This window comes from Petaurus breviceps, unplaced genomic scaffold (genome assembly GCF_028583685.1).
Source record: "Petaurus breviceps papuanus isolate PSGF00001 unplaced genomic scaffold, PetGlider_PUasm1.0 91133, whole genome shotgun sequence".
NCBI lineage: Eukaryota > Metazoa > Chordata > Mammalia > Diprotodontia > Petauridae > Petaurus > Petaurus breviceps.
The window spans coordinates 16420642-16435236 of NW_027187419.1; the positions used below are offsets into that span (position 1 = coordinate 16420642).

General features: G+C 37.0%; 2 protein-coding genes across 7 annotated transcripts in view; both read left to right on the plus strand.

The window, feature by feature from the left end:
* Nucleotides 1-3557, plus strand: part of LOC138155179 (caspase-1-like) — an 18242-nt gene extending 14685 nt beyond the window's left edge. For all 5 annotated transcript variants that reach the window (XM_069080243.1, XM_069080242.1, XM_069080245.1 and 2 more), the window contains 4 exons: nucleotides 159-302; nucleotides 2169-2278; nucleotides 2655-2792; nucleotides 3437-3557. In XM_069080243.1, the coding sequence (XP_068936344.1) occupies nucleotides 159-302; nucleotides 2169-2278; nucleotides 2655-2753 (353 nt within the window). In that variant the 3' untranslated portion in view covers nucleotides 2754-2792; nucleotides 3437-3557. The remainder of the gene's footprint in view (nucleotides 1-158; nucleotides 303-2168; nucleotides 2279-2654; nucleotides 2793-3436) is intronic.
* Nucleotides 3558-9371: 5814 nt separating this feature from the next.
* Nucleotides 9372-14595, plus strand: part of LOC138155467 (caspase-4-like) — a 37253-nt gene continuing 32029 nt past the window's right edge. The window contains exons 1-2 of one of the 2 annotated variants that reach the window (XM_069080720.1): nucleotides 9372-9838; nucleotides 13888-14169. In XM_069080720.1, coding sequence (XP_068936821.1) covers nucleotides 9832-9838; nucleotides 13888-14169 — 289 coding nt within the window. In that variant the 5' untranslated portion in view covers nucleotides 9372-9831. The remainder of the gene's footprint in view (nucleotides 9839-13887; nucleotides 14170-14595) is intronic. The other variant, XM_069080722.1, reaches the window with a different exon arrangement.

Genomic DNA, 14595 nt, shown 5'->3' on the forward strand with positions numbered 1-14595 from the left:
GTGTGTGTGTGTGTGTGTGTGTGTGTGTGTGTGTGTGTGTGTGTGTGAGAGAGAGAGGGGGGCGGTATATGAATTGTTAGTGCCAAATTTTAGCTCAGCATGTAAGGATGCTTGTCTCTACTCAATGGATATTAACCCCAATTCTCATGTTTCTGCAGACAACCCAGGAGTTGTTTGGCTCAGTGATTCTGAAACACCTTCTGCAGACAGGTATACCCATGACCGATACATCTTTGAAAAAGATGCTCTCCATAGGGCCCATGTGGAGAAGGACTTCATTGCTTTCTGCTCATCCACTCCAGGTAAGTGGCTTCCTGGGCAAGAATTTTGTAATGAAAGCCTCCCAATGTACAATCCCCACTCATTTAGTGCAAAATGGATCAAGAAGCCATGTTTGTTAGGGATTTGTTGGAGGACCATATGATGACTCTAGAATTCTTGGTTTCTCTACTCCTTTTCCAGAATACCTCATTGTTTTTTTTTCTATTTAAATTTTATCTACATTTTCCTATAGCCACTGATCTCTTACATTTCTATTGTTGCCATTCCATAATGCTGACTAACTCAGAATTTATTGTTCGTAAAACATTGTGCTATATGGCAAAGGATCTTAAACCTAAAACAATTTGCAATTTGTGTAGGCGAAAAAAATATAAACACCAGCAATTTAAAAACACAAGCAGGATGACAATTTTGGAAAGACAAATTAATCATGTGTATAGTATATTGATTAAGGGGAATAGCAAAGAAATCATGGTCAAATGGGATTAGAGAAGTATTCCTATAAGAACTAAATTTTTAAGGAAGCCATCAAAGATTATAGAGGGTATGGCTTGATGTAGAGAAAAAGGGGGAAGAGGTTATAGGCACATGTGCCAAGGTTGCTACATTTCCTAGGATCATATTCCCAAACATATTCTTCTGGAGAACAGAGTGCCTCTTTTGAGAAGGAGGAAACTGATTTTTAGTGAAAAATAAAAGGCCAATAAGAAAGATATATTATTGAAGAAGTTATCCCTGGGGCAAGAAGAACTAGTCTAGTATCATTCATTCATTCATTCCTTTACCATTTATTAAGATATACTAGAGGTAGGATATTATAACTTCTTCTTGAAGTTGCCTCTTTGTTTCTCCTTCAGTATGACAGGGACAGAAGGTGCCTAGATTATAGATCTAGTGCTAACTTAATTTAGGTCCTCATCACTTCTATCTTGAACGACAGTAATAAGTTCCTAACAATTCTCTCCATTTTCTCTTTCCATCCCATCTTTTACATAGCGGCCAAAAGGATCTTCTTAAGGTACAGATCTGAAATTGTGTCATTTCCATGCTCAGAAGTCTCCAGTTGCTCCTCATTTTTATCCCTTGAACCCAGCACAATATCTTACAAATAACAGGCGCTTAATCAATGGTTGCTTAATTGAATTTCCTAAAAGCAAAAGACATTGCCCCTTAGCCTTGCCTTTAAGGCCCTCCGAAATGTTTACCACATCATGCCTCCTTCTGCCATATTGTCTTCTAGCTAAACTAAGCAAACAGTACCCTGACATTATCCTCCATCCTTTCTTCTACTTCCACTGTTGAAATATTTGAACTCCTTCAGAACTCCCTTTAAGCAGCATTTTTTTTTCTAGGAAACCTTTTTTTTTTTTTGCTTTTTTTTATCCTCCATCCTTTCTTCTACTTCCACTGTTGAAATATTTGAACTCCTTCAGAACTCCCTTTAAGCAGCATTTTTTTTCTAGGAAACCTTTTTTTTTTTTTTTGCTTTTTTTTCGAAAGGGGGAAGCCAGGGCAATTGGGGTTGTGACTTCCCCAAAGTCACATGACTAATTTTGTGTTAATTATCTGAGACCTAATTTGAACTCGGGTCCTCCTGACTCCAGGGCTGGTGCTCTATTCACTACACCACCTAGCCACCCCATAGGAAACCATTTTTAATCCCCTTTCCCAAGATGAAAATATTCTCTCCCTTTATAGCAATTTTACTGAATCTCTCCTTTGCCCTTATTACACTCTACCTTTTTACCTACTTAAGTGTGTTTATGTCCACTCTTCTCTTTTGGATTATAAATGATTTGAAGAAGCATAATGTATTATTTTTCATCTTTGAAATGCCTTACATATATAAGATGTCTAATACCTGGAAAATTTAATTTAATTTCCAGATAATTTGTCTTGGAGAAACATCAACAAGGGCTCTCTCTTCATCATCCAATTAATTCATTACTTTAGAGAGTATGCTTGGTACTGTCATCTGTATGATATTTTCTGCAAGGTAAGATAATCAACACATCATAGGCTTTTATCCCCGTGCTTTTACAAACCCATTTCTGTCCATCTTTCTTCTCCATTTTGCCCTTCTGTCTTGTTAAGCTATAAAGGTCTGGAAGACCTAGTTCAGAATCAGTCTGACCTGCCATGAATCACAATTGCCATGGGGCAATCAGTTCTTCATATTATCTTCCTTCCCTCCAGCAACATATATCAGTGGTTACCACTTTTGGGCAAAAACCTAGGACTTCTTCATTTCCTTTTCTCCTCCTGTCAGGCTAGCAAATGGGAAGAGAGATTTGCTTGGTATCATATTTTCCTTGCTTCTGGTACACATGAATATTTTGTTTTTTCTCAGAAACTTATCTCTTTTTGTTTAGGTCCAGAATTCATTTGAGATCCAACAGTTGAGTGTACAAATGCCCACCATCGAAAGAACAACATTAACAAAGTATTTCTATCTCTTCCCGGGCAATTAAATTAGTAAGCATCAGCAACAGTGGCTGTTGGCAGCTGAGGTAAATTACTCTAATGTGGAAGGGGTAAAATTCCCCATCTCTGTGTCTAATTTGGCTAACAGAAAAAAAAGTTCAAAATAGTAGTTCGTTTAGTGAATAATGTAGAATTCTCTTGGATTTTTTTTTAATATTTCTTGTCCTTGCCTCAATTGTATAAATGGAGAAAGGGATGATCAAAGAAATAGAAACCTAGCCAGAGAATTCTCTTGTCCTGGTTGACAAATAGTGCCTCAGAATTCTTCCCTGGTTTTGTTCTTGAATATAACCATATTGGTGAAAATTCATTAGAAAGACCATTTTTAGGATTGAAGGTTGACTTATGACACCCTTAGTATGGAGTCAGTTTTACCTTTTATTCTAGCAAGTAACAATTATATATCTGTTCCTAAATTGAACCTCATAGAACTTCAGAGCAAGAATATTCTTCTGTGAGAACAACCCAAGATACAACTTGGTATTTTTGGTAGATTTCCAATTCAGATTATTCTGGGTCTTTCTTCCCACTAGTTTGATTAGTAAATATTGGGGGATATCAAGATGTCATGCTTTTGTGGCTGTGTCCTTCACTCCAGGGGTTGGGCCTGGACTAAAGATTAACTTTGACCATTACCTTTCCTCATGTTGTACTTCTCTCTTTTCTCTAGGAAGTCACAGGTGATGCAATACTTATATACCTTTGTCCTCTGGAAGGATGTCGTCATGGGAATTGTAGACATTATTGTCTGATTTTTCCTTAAACAGTCCAATAAATATAAAATCAAATAATTTGTCAGTTTTTTGGGTTCTTTACTGGGCAAAAGAATTTCATCCAGGATAGATTTCCAGGAGTGCTCAGCAGTTGTCTGAACAGGACTGGGCAGTATAGAATATTCTAGCTTTCCCAGTACAGTGCTATTGAATTTGCTTAGTAAGTGTTTTTGAGAAGCTGTTTCCTACTAAGACCCTTGTTATGGACTATGGGAGATACAAGAGGAGTGGAAAACTTAGTCCCTGACTTTTGTGAACTTATACTTTTGTTGAAGATATAGGATATGTACACAAAAACTAAAAAAAGAAGAATCTTATAAAATGCTTCCTCTGCTATTCACCACTTCATAGTCTATCCAATTTCAATCCTCTCATTTTACAGATGAAGAAAAAATGATTTGCTTAAGGTCACACAGCAACAACCTCTTTGGTACATTTTTCTTCATCTCTTACCTAAGATGCTTCAATTCGTTGATCTCTAAAGTCCTGTTCATGTCTGCCCTATGCTCAGAAGTGCTTATGTGTACAGTACTGTAAATTCACTACATACAATACTGTGTACCTAGCACATGTAAGTCTTTTTAAAAAGTCTGTTGTTAATGAGTCCCTAATAGCTTCCTCAAAACAACCCTATGTAGTAGGTTCTGTTATTATTCCCATTTTATGAATAAGAAAACGAGGAGTCATTCTCCCCTATTTATGAAACAACCCTTTTTAGGGATATCTTATGATTTATTCTCCTAGTTACTATAGGGAAATAACAAACAGGAGGATGAAAAAAGATATAGGATGGAAGATACATGTATATGAAAAAGATGTTAATTGATGAAAAGAAGTCAGAAAACCCAACTCTGGTTTTGGTTGGTTGTGGAGTTTTTTTGTTTGTTTCTTTGTTTGTTTGTTTTTCAATTTTTTCTGCCAAGGAGAATGATCTTCAGGATGTAAAAGATTACACAAACATGGTCAAAAGGAATTTGAAATACAAATTAAATGAGAAAATAAGATTATTTGGTTGTCTTTGATAAATTCTGTTAATCAGTTTCTGAAGAATTATTGTAAATAACTATAATAAAAGAAATGGTGGGTATGAATGGTGAGCTGCTGTGAGCAATTTTTGAAAAATCACATAGAACAAGAGAAGGATAATCATTTTACTTGTCAAAAGAAGAGATTTTGAGGTATGAATTGGTGACTATGATTTTGATCACTGCTAATATCCTAGAATTCATTAAAAGGAAGGTTTTTTAAAAAATGAAAGACAAATATCTATTACTAACAACCAACTTCATAAAGAACAAATAATGGGGGCGGCTAGGTGGTGCAGTGAATAGAGCACCAGTCCTGGAGTCAGGAGGACCTGAGTTCCAAATGCGGCCTCAGATACTTGACACGCTTACTAGCCATGTGACTTTGGGCAAGTCACTTAACCCCAATTGCCCTTCAAAAAGAAAGAAAAAAGAACAAATAATGGCAAATGCCTACCCTCATTTCCTTTATTCATAGGGTTACTAGACTGATATGTCTATCTAGTAGACTTAGTATATTGAAAGAGAATACCCAGCTATTGGCAAAACATTTAACAATTTTCATTGTGGACAACATGGAAAATGTAGCATAGCAGAATGTAAAATTAGATTTATTCAGAACTGATAGAATGAATGCAAATGTTTACAAGGGGACGATTATTGAACTTTCATTAGGCAAACTATGAAATTCAAATGGTCATAGTTCAAAGGAAAATATTAACTCAAAATTCAAGCAAAAAGGGTTAAAATAAAAGTCTGCTTAGTCTCTTAACCCTTTTTGTCTTAGTTTTGTCATCTGTAAAATGAACTAGAGGGGCAGCTAGGTGGCACAGTGAGTAAAGCGCCGGCTCCGGAGTCAGGACCAGAGTTCAGTTCCGGCCTCCGGACACTTAACACCCACACAAAAAAAACTAACCATGTAACCTTGGGCAAGTTACTTAACACCAATTGCCCTCCAAAAAAAGCAAAAAAAAAAATTAACTAGGGAAGGAAATGGCAAACCACTCCAGTGTCTTTAGCAAGAAAATCCAAAATGGGTTCACAAAGAATATGACACAAGTGGAAAATGACTAAACAACAACTCTATGTAACACAAAAGTTTCTACCAAAGAAGGAAAACTCTCTAAATGTGGGATGCAGCATCAGGTTCAGCATACAATAAATAATAAACAAATCTACTTCCACATAAGGCCTTTGTCCATCATTTAGCCTTACTTTTTTAGCATAAAAGGTCACAGAAACTGGAATATTTGGGACTAAATTCACATCTTCTGATGTCAAATTCAGGTCCTTTCGGCTTTATTACTTTCATATCCTCACGACCATCCCTAAATAATAAGAGATTTCCCTCTTGCTCACATGTCACAAATGTATCCCTAATGATAAACCAGGGCAGCAATGAGGGAAGCTCTGATTATTTTATGACCTTCTAAAGTTGAAATCAAACAGATTTTCTCAGTACACCATTCTAATGTAAGTAAAATCCTTCTCTCTATTTCCTATATACTTCTTTCTGTCACATAAGTCCTTTTGGAAATCTATTCACAATCTTTTGTAAATACAATATTTCTTAAAGCATTCTCTTCATGAATTTAATTCCCCAGTGTTATAAGGAATGAATGAGAAAGCAGTATTTCATTATCTTCCAAAAGAGAGGAATAACTTGGATGGATTCTGTTGAGAAAGGCCTGAACAATAGCTCCCTTATACCTTCTGGATTTGTCTATGTATGAGCTACAGTAGGAGGAAGTAATGACATTAACAAAAGCAACAATGACAATACTTGCTCATATTTATTTCATAGAAATTTCCTTAGATCTAACCTATGAGTTAGGTGGTTTCATGTAATCATACTAAATTTATACATGTCTGTGTATCAGAGTTTCTCTGGTCACAAAAGACCCAAGTATCCTTTGGGAAAATTTCTCTTTCCTTTGGTTCATAGTTCCCACCAAAAACGCTTGAAAAAGAATAAGAATGGTCCTCTCTAATGTACTGAGATGTATTTTCCACTTATAGACATACATTTCACTATGTGTGTGTGTGTGAGTGTGTGTGTGTGTGTGTGTGTGTGTGTGTGTGTGTGTGTGTTTGGTGGAGGAAGGAATGTGAAAGCAAAAGTGGGGTCCAAAGCTATGATTTCTTCAAAGTGGAAAATTCATCTTATGGCAACTCCAGAAAGTAAAGAACACTGATAAAACATTTCTTTTTTTTTTTTTTTTTGAGTGGGGGAGTTGCTTTTTTTTTTTTGCTCTTTGAAGGGCAATTGGGGTTAAGTGACTTGCCCAAGGTCACATGGCTAGTTTTTGTGTCTGAGGTCAAATTTGAACTCAATTCCTCCTGACTCCAGGGCCCGCGCCCTATTCACTGAGCCACCTAGCGGCCCCAGATAAAACATTTCTAAAAAAAAACACACACACACACACACAGAAATTAAAAAAAAAAATAATTCGGACAGAGACTTAACAAATAGACAAAATTTATCACTATCTTGTTAGATCTAATATATATTTTAAAAAATCCAGGGCAGCTAGGTGGCACAGTGAACAGAGCAGCAGGCCCGGAGTCAGGAGGACCTTAGTTCAAATATAGACTCAGACACTTAACACTTGCTAGCTGGTGTTATCTTGACCAAGTCACTTAACCCCAATTGCTCTGCCTTTCCCTCTCCAAAAACCACAACAACAAAAATTCCTACATGGCAGAAATGCATAGTTTTATGTGCAATTCTCTTTATGTTGTTTATGTATTGAAATGTTTAGCTTTTTGGGTAACTAAGTCTATAATATAACATAAAGTAATAAAAAAAAGAGAAACTCTTATCGTCAACGTAGACCAATAACCCTTAATGTTTAGTCTTTGAAAGCTGTCTGGGGCACTGAGATATTATGCAAATTGCCTATGATCAAAGATGTAGTATTTGTCACAGTTAGGACTACAAGTTTTCCCTGATTCTAATTCCAACTCCCTCTCCATATCACCACATGGTTTCCCAGAATTACATAGGAGGAAATTTTAAAAGAGGAAAGGCAAACTTGGGCTTTGAAGTGACTGACCATTAGTACCAAGGATGGATATAAACCTCTAGGGTCACGATCTCAAATAAGCATCCCTCATACATACTGTTGCCACTATTGTCCCTCTCATGCGTGAGAAGGGAAAGGGAGAATAAGTACCATAATTAGGACTGACAGGACCACAGTAGTAAGGGGAAGGGAGAGGTTTTTGGACTCAGCCCTGCCAAATGAATCTTGGGATGTTTCTTGAGCATCCACAGCCATTAAGAATGGGATTGAGGAAAAAAAAAAAAAAAGAGACCATTGAGATGGAAAAGAATCCCAAAGGAATCCTGTTAATTCCAGACCAAGCCAAGACATTTCACTACATTTCAGTATACCCTGAGATGGTAGAAGATCTCAACACTGTCCTGTAAAAAACACATTGAAAGGAGTCAGGGGAATAATTAGATGTTTCTTTCCATTCCCTCCTCCCTCACTCCCCACTCTTTACACTGAGGGATAATTTCCTCACCTTTTTCTAAATTTTGCTGGAAGATTTCTATTCCATCCTTCTTTCTAGGAAGATTTAGAAAGATTTGTACTTGTACCCATTTGAGTAGGGAGTCAGAGAATGACTACTACTTTATTCTCTTCCTGGCTATTTATATACACAGTTAAGTGTTTGCTATTATATTATATATGATATTGATATAATGTAATATTACTGGCTTGGACTGGTAATATACCATGATGTTTTGAATCAGCTCAAGCTGTGATTTGCACAAGTAATTACCTTAATCAGTCACAGTGAAGTAGGAAAAATAGCTAGGGGCTCCAGAGTCAGAGTTATCTAAAGACTTCCAGTACTTTTGTTTATATATCTTGAAATGAACATGCACCATATATCTTGCAACCTCAGTTTTCTTCATCTGTAAAATTTTGCAGTTGAACTAAATGATTTCTAAGATACCTTTTTTTCCTCTTTATCCTATGATCTTATGGGGGAAAAGAAAATCACTTAATTTCTCTAGCAATTCAAATGGAAGGCATTAGGTGAAAATACTGTAGCCCTAATTACATACAGATAAGGAAAGTGAGACTTGTAAAGGATAACTTTTTGTTTATCATTAAACAGCTAATGTGATCTAGACCTTTTCAACTCTTTTAGGACTCTTTTTACTATGCAATGTTACCCATTAAGCAAACTAAGTGACCAGAAGTTGAGAAAAAATGGTGTATCTGGAGTATCTCAGACAGACTTTCCCTGGCTCTGGAGGTCAGCTAGGTGATGCAGAAGGTAAATCTCTTGCCCTGTATGCAGGAAGATCTGAGTTCAAATTTGGATTTAGACTCTAGCTATGTGACCCTTGGCATGTCATTTAACCCTTGCCTTTTCAACTGCAAAATTGGGGTAAAAATAGCTTCCACCTAATGGGGCTGTTGTTAGTATCAAATGAGAAAATATTTGTAAAGCTCAAAGCATAGTGCCTGTCACATAGTAGGTTCTTATTAAATGTATGCTCCCTTCAGTCTATATCTATTTATCTAGAGAGAGATTATCTTGTGCAACTACAAAATTTTACAGATGAAGAAAACTGAGGTTGCAAGATATATGATGCAAGCTCATTTAAAGGTATATGCACATAAAATACCAGAAGTCTGTAGATAACTGCTTCTGGAGCCCCTAGCTATTTTTCCCAAGTCCAGTGTGACAGGCTAACATAATCATTTATGCAAATCACCGCCTGAGCTGATCCAGTACTTCATGGTCTATTACCACACCAGGCAACAGATATTAATTCAATAGCAAACATTTAACTGAGTGTGTAAATAGTCAGGAAGAGAATAAAATAGTCAAATTCACTGCCTTTCTGGAGAAAGAGAAGTTAGGAGGGGAGAAAGGAGGAATGGGAAAGAGACTGTGACAAAGTTCTAGACAGAAATAAAGAAGCAAAACATTAAAGAAGGGACGGCAAAAAGGAAGAAAAAAAGAGGAAGAGAATGAGAAAAAGGGAGAGGGCTGGAAGTAGGGAGACAGGAAGTAAATGGTGAAAATGGGAGCGGGATGGCAGAACCAGCCAAAAGGTCAACAACATCAGAGGGAATTTCCCGGCAAAACCTCTGTGTTACAGAAAGCAGCAGTTCCCACAAGTGAAGTCCGTCCCCTCCTCTAACTAGAGGAAGTTCTTAGTAACTTTCGATATCCTTTGACTAAATTGCCTTAGGTGCCGGAGTGAAGTAGAACGAGGGGCGCAAACCTGAGGGATCATGGCTGGTGAGTAAGGGGACTTTAATTTGCTATAAGTTCAGATCCTGGAGCAAGGCCCCTCTGGATCTTATAGCCCACTCTATTTCTCCTTGATCTCACTTTGAAGGAGGAAGAAAATCAGGAAGGCAGATGGCCAGGAACTCTCAGAAACAAATTGTTTTCATTCCACTCTGCATTTCCATGATCTAAACCAGCCTCTGTTCTCAGACACTGATGAAGATGAGCCAAGGGCTGTTGAAAACCAGGGAGAGGCTAATTCCTATCTCACAGCTTCAGTGAAACAAAAGGAGAGGAGGCAGGGACTGATTATTGCTGCCTTGAGGACATTCTTGGGCTTTCACTCCAAATTTTCAAATGCTTCTCTGATTTTATCCTGTTATTCCCCTCTTCAAAGATTTGTGCCAACTCTCAGTTGCTTATCATATAAAATCTAATTTCTTTTACCTTTTGAAACCCTCTACATTCTGCTACCAGTCTATCAAATGAAATGGTCTCTCTCTGCTACCACAGCAGTATAACATCTTACAGCTAATAAACAACTGCTCCCTCCCTAACAGTATTGCTCTGCTTATTCAGACTGGTTTCCTGACTGACCCACTCTAAACCTAACTCTCATATGGACTTACTTCTGTTGCTGTCATATGTTTTTGTGCCCAGTACTTTCCTTTCTGACTCTATAAATTGTTCTGATTTTTTAAGACCTAACCAGATCATTTCCCACTAACTCTACAAAGCATTCCGTAACTCCTTTTAAAAACACACACACAATACAAAGCAAAACCTTTTTTTTATTTTATTTTTTTGCTTTTTGGAGAGCAATTGGGGTTAATTGACTTGCCCAAGGTCACATGGCTAGTTTTATGTTAAGTGTCTGAAGCTGAATTTGAACTCAGGTCCTCCTGACTCCAGGGCTGGTGCTCTATTCACTGCGCTACCTAGCCACCCCTCTTTTTTTTTTTTAATGGAAGTTTATTTTATTTTTTAAGCAATTGGGGTTAAGTAACTTGCTCAAGGTTACATGGCCAGTTATTTCTGGGTGTGGTGCTAAGTATCTGAGCCCAGATTTGATCCAGGTCATCCCGACACTGGAACCAGTGCTCTTACTCGCTGAGCCACCTGGCCACCCCTAAAACCTTTTTATTATGATTTTAAACACTCAAAATAGTTCTATAGAACACAAAATAAGGAATGCGATGAAACTATCAATCTCTATTTCATAGCTATATGTGTGTGTGTATATGTATATATATATATGTGTGTGTGTGTATGTATATATATATATGGAGAGAGAGTTTATGGAGTAAGACAGTGACATGGTCAGAAATGTACTTCTAGAAAATTACTTTGATAGCAAGTGTGGAAGTGAGAGATCTTATGTAGAGAAATTCATTGCAAGGCCACTGCAGTAGATGAGGACAGAGGGCCTGAAATAAGACACTAACTACATGAATAGAGAGAAGTGATTAGATTTCAGAAATGTTGTAGAAGTAGAAATGGTGAGATTTGATAACTCATAAGACATCGTTGGGTAAAGGAGAATGAAGAGTTGAGGATATTAGAGAAATTCTAATTATGGAATCCTAGAAGGATGGCAGTATCTGACAGAAATAAAGAAATATGGAAGAGGGGAAAGTTGGAGGAAATGGGATATAATAATTCAGCTTTGGACTTGGTGATTTTAAGATATTTCTGTCGAACTCTTACTTCTCTGAATTTCTGAGCTGTAATTAATATCGCATAATTTTTCATACAGTTATAGATTTAGAACTGAAATGGAAAACATTTTAAACACTCCCATTTTACATATTACCAAAAAAGAGGCATAGAGAGATCATGACTTGCCCAGGTCCATGCAATTTGTAGCAGAACCAAGTTGTGAACCCAATAGGGATTATCTTTTATATCTTTATAGTCTCACCAGTGCTAGACCCCAAACCACTCTGGTATATCAGAAGAAACAAACAAAAAGCTCACCAGGTTAAGAGTTCAAAGATCTGATTTTTCATCTCAGCTCTTCTAATAAAATACTAAATGATATTATGTAAATCATTAACAAGTTCCTTGCTTCCTTCCTTTCCTCCAAACATTAACAAGTTTGCCCATCTAAGAGTGTGCTGTAGTCATTAGAGTAGATGGAAACAAATGAGAAAATCAGAGTTTGAATCATATATCTTACCCTTTCTAGATCTGTGATACTTTGTTTTAAGCCATTTATCCTGTAAGCCCCACTTTCTTCATCTGTAAATCAAAGATAATATTTTTCACTCTACCTGCCTCACAGAACATTTGTGAGATTGGGCTTTGAAATGTGCATATAAATATGATGATGTTATTTTTCATGGGGTTGCTGTGAAGATAAAAGAGGTAATTGATGTCAAAATACTTAAAAGAAAGTAAGATCCCTGGAAAAAGTGTGAGGAAATCATGGTACAATAGTTCCATAAATATTTGCTACAACACATGGTACAATGGAAAGAATACTGAATTTGGAATTTGAAGTTGTGGCTGTTCAGTCATGTTTGATTTTTCATGACCCTATTTGGGGTTTTCTTGGCAGAGATACTGGTATGATTTGTCATTTCCCCCCTCCAGCTCATTTTACACATAAGGAAATGGAGGCAAAAAAGGGTTAAGTGACTTGCCCAGCATCACACAGCTAGTTAAGTGTCTTGGACTGGATTTGTACTCAGGTCTTTCTGACTCCAGGTCTGGTGCTCACCTAGCTACCCTAGTATTTGAAGACCTGAATTCAAATCCTGATTCTGCTATGTACAGCTATATGATTTTAAGCAAGTCCTTCAGCTTCTCTGGGTCTCTGCTTTATCATTTATCTAATGAGGTTGTTAGACCTCTAAGTTCTCTTACAGTTCTAAATGTGTGATCCTATAGTTTTAATGGATAGTCACACTGGGGTCTTATCCTTCAGATCAGTTTGACAAATGCATGATATTGGATCACTGACTTGTCCTTTGTATCCTCCTACACTGTCACACCATGATACCCCATTTTCCCCACCTGCTTTACAACAAACATCAAGGTATCTGTGATGACCATACGGTTTACCTCATAGACCCTGTCTCTTGACAACCCTGGTAAGTTCCTTATGTCTCCTTGTATGCATTTGTTAGACTAACTTTCATGAGCTATGACTCTGATCATAGCATCCTTTTGATGAAAATCTTTTAAATAATGTTAATTAATTTTCTTTTTTTAAATGAATATCTGAATTATCAAAAATCACCGACATTCTAACATACAAAGAAATGAACTTGTCAGATCCTTGACCTTAGCAGAATGTCACATCCATGAGGCCAATGAAAAGAACACTGGATTTATAATCAGAGGAACTAGATTCAAGCTCCATCTTGACTTCCTACTGCCTGAGTGACCTTGGGGAAGAAGTCAAACATTCTCATTTAAAATGAAAGTTTGGACTGAATCTTTAAGACCCCTCACAGCTCTATAATGTGTCATCCTATGAAATCATTTAAATTTTATACCTCTTGAAGCATCTAGCATAAAGCTCTGTGCAACATAGGTTGTTAATATATTTGTGGTATTGAATTATTTGGGAGAGTTAGAATTTCCTAAGCACTTTGGGGGACAGTACAAGTCCACATGAGGCAGTATAGTGGAAGGAGGGAGAGAGAGAAGTTTTAAAAGAGCATTGTACTAACACAGTGCTTGACACATAGTAAGTGATAAAGAAATATTTCTTGATTGATTGGAAGTAAATGAAAATTGAATAAGGAAAATGGAGAAGAACCCTGAAGGGGGGGCAGGGTGGAGAGGAGAAAACCAAAATCAGACTTGCCTATTTACTGTCATTTTATAAAATAGTCAAATATTGTTTTGAGTGACTGAGTGAGGACATGAAACTGGGAGAAAAGGTTTCTGAGAAGTTAAAAAAAAAGTTTTTAAAGGCAAAGGGTGTTGGGCACTAAGGACATAAAGAGGACCTCAGGGATTAATTCCTGTAGAGAACTTTCTCTAAAATTAAGGGGAGGGCTTGTGTCCCATTTCCATGATTGAAGGAATATCTTTGCTTTCCACAGATAAGATTATCAAGAAAAAGCCACTTAAGGCTTTTGAATTACTGGGAAAGGACATAATGAACAGTGTTTTGGATGATTTGCTGGAAAAGGATATACTGAAGTTGGATAAAGATGAACAAGAGAAGTACCGTGAAGCTCAAGCAGTTGCCAAAACTGATATGAGGGTTAAAATCCTGGGAAATTCTTTTGCTCGGAAAGTCCACCATGCAGGGCAAGTGTTGGCCAAAAGCCTGCTTACCCAAGATGAACAGGATGACAATGATGAGAGATCACTACCTTCTGGTAAGATTTCTGGCTCAGTGAAAGGAATGCTTAAAGAGTTTCTGAAATGGTTCACTTCGCTCTTTCTAGTTCGCAAGACAAGGCTACCTAACATTCATTTATCAGCTATTACCTCCAAGACTGGGCTTTGTGTTCCATTTATTTCTCATTATCATTCCAACTTTCTCTCCCTCTACCCTTTATTTTCTTACCTGGGCTTGAAGGTTGGTACTTCTTAGGAGAAGGGATTAGCTACTGTGGAAATAATTTTATATTATCCCATTAAGTCTTCCTCAGTATTCAGCTATTTGGTTTTAGATGTTTAAATCCTTATATTTCTGACTCTGTTCTCTAAGATAAAGAGTTAAGATCTAGGGGAGACAACAGGAGTGTTTACCATGCTCCATTCTATTCCTTCCCCCTTCAAGCTTTAATCCAGAGGGATAT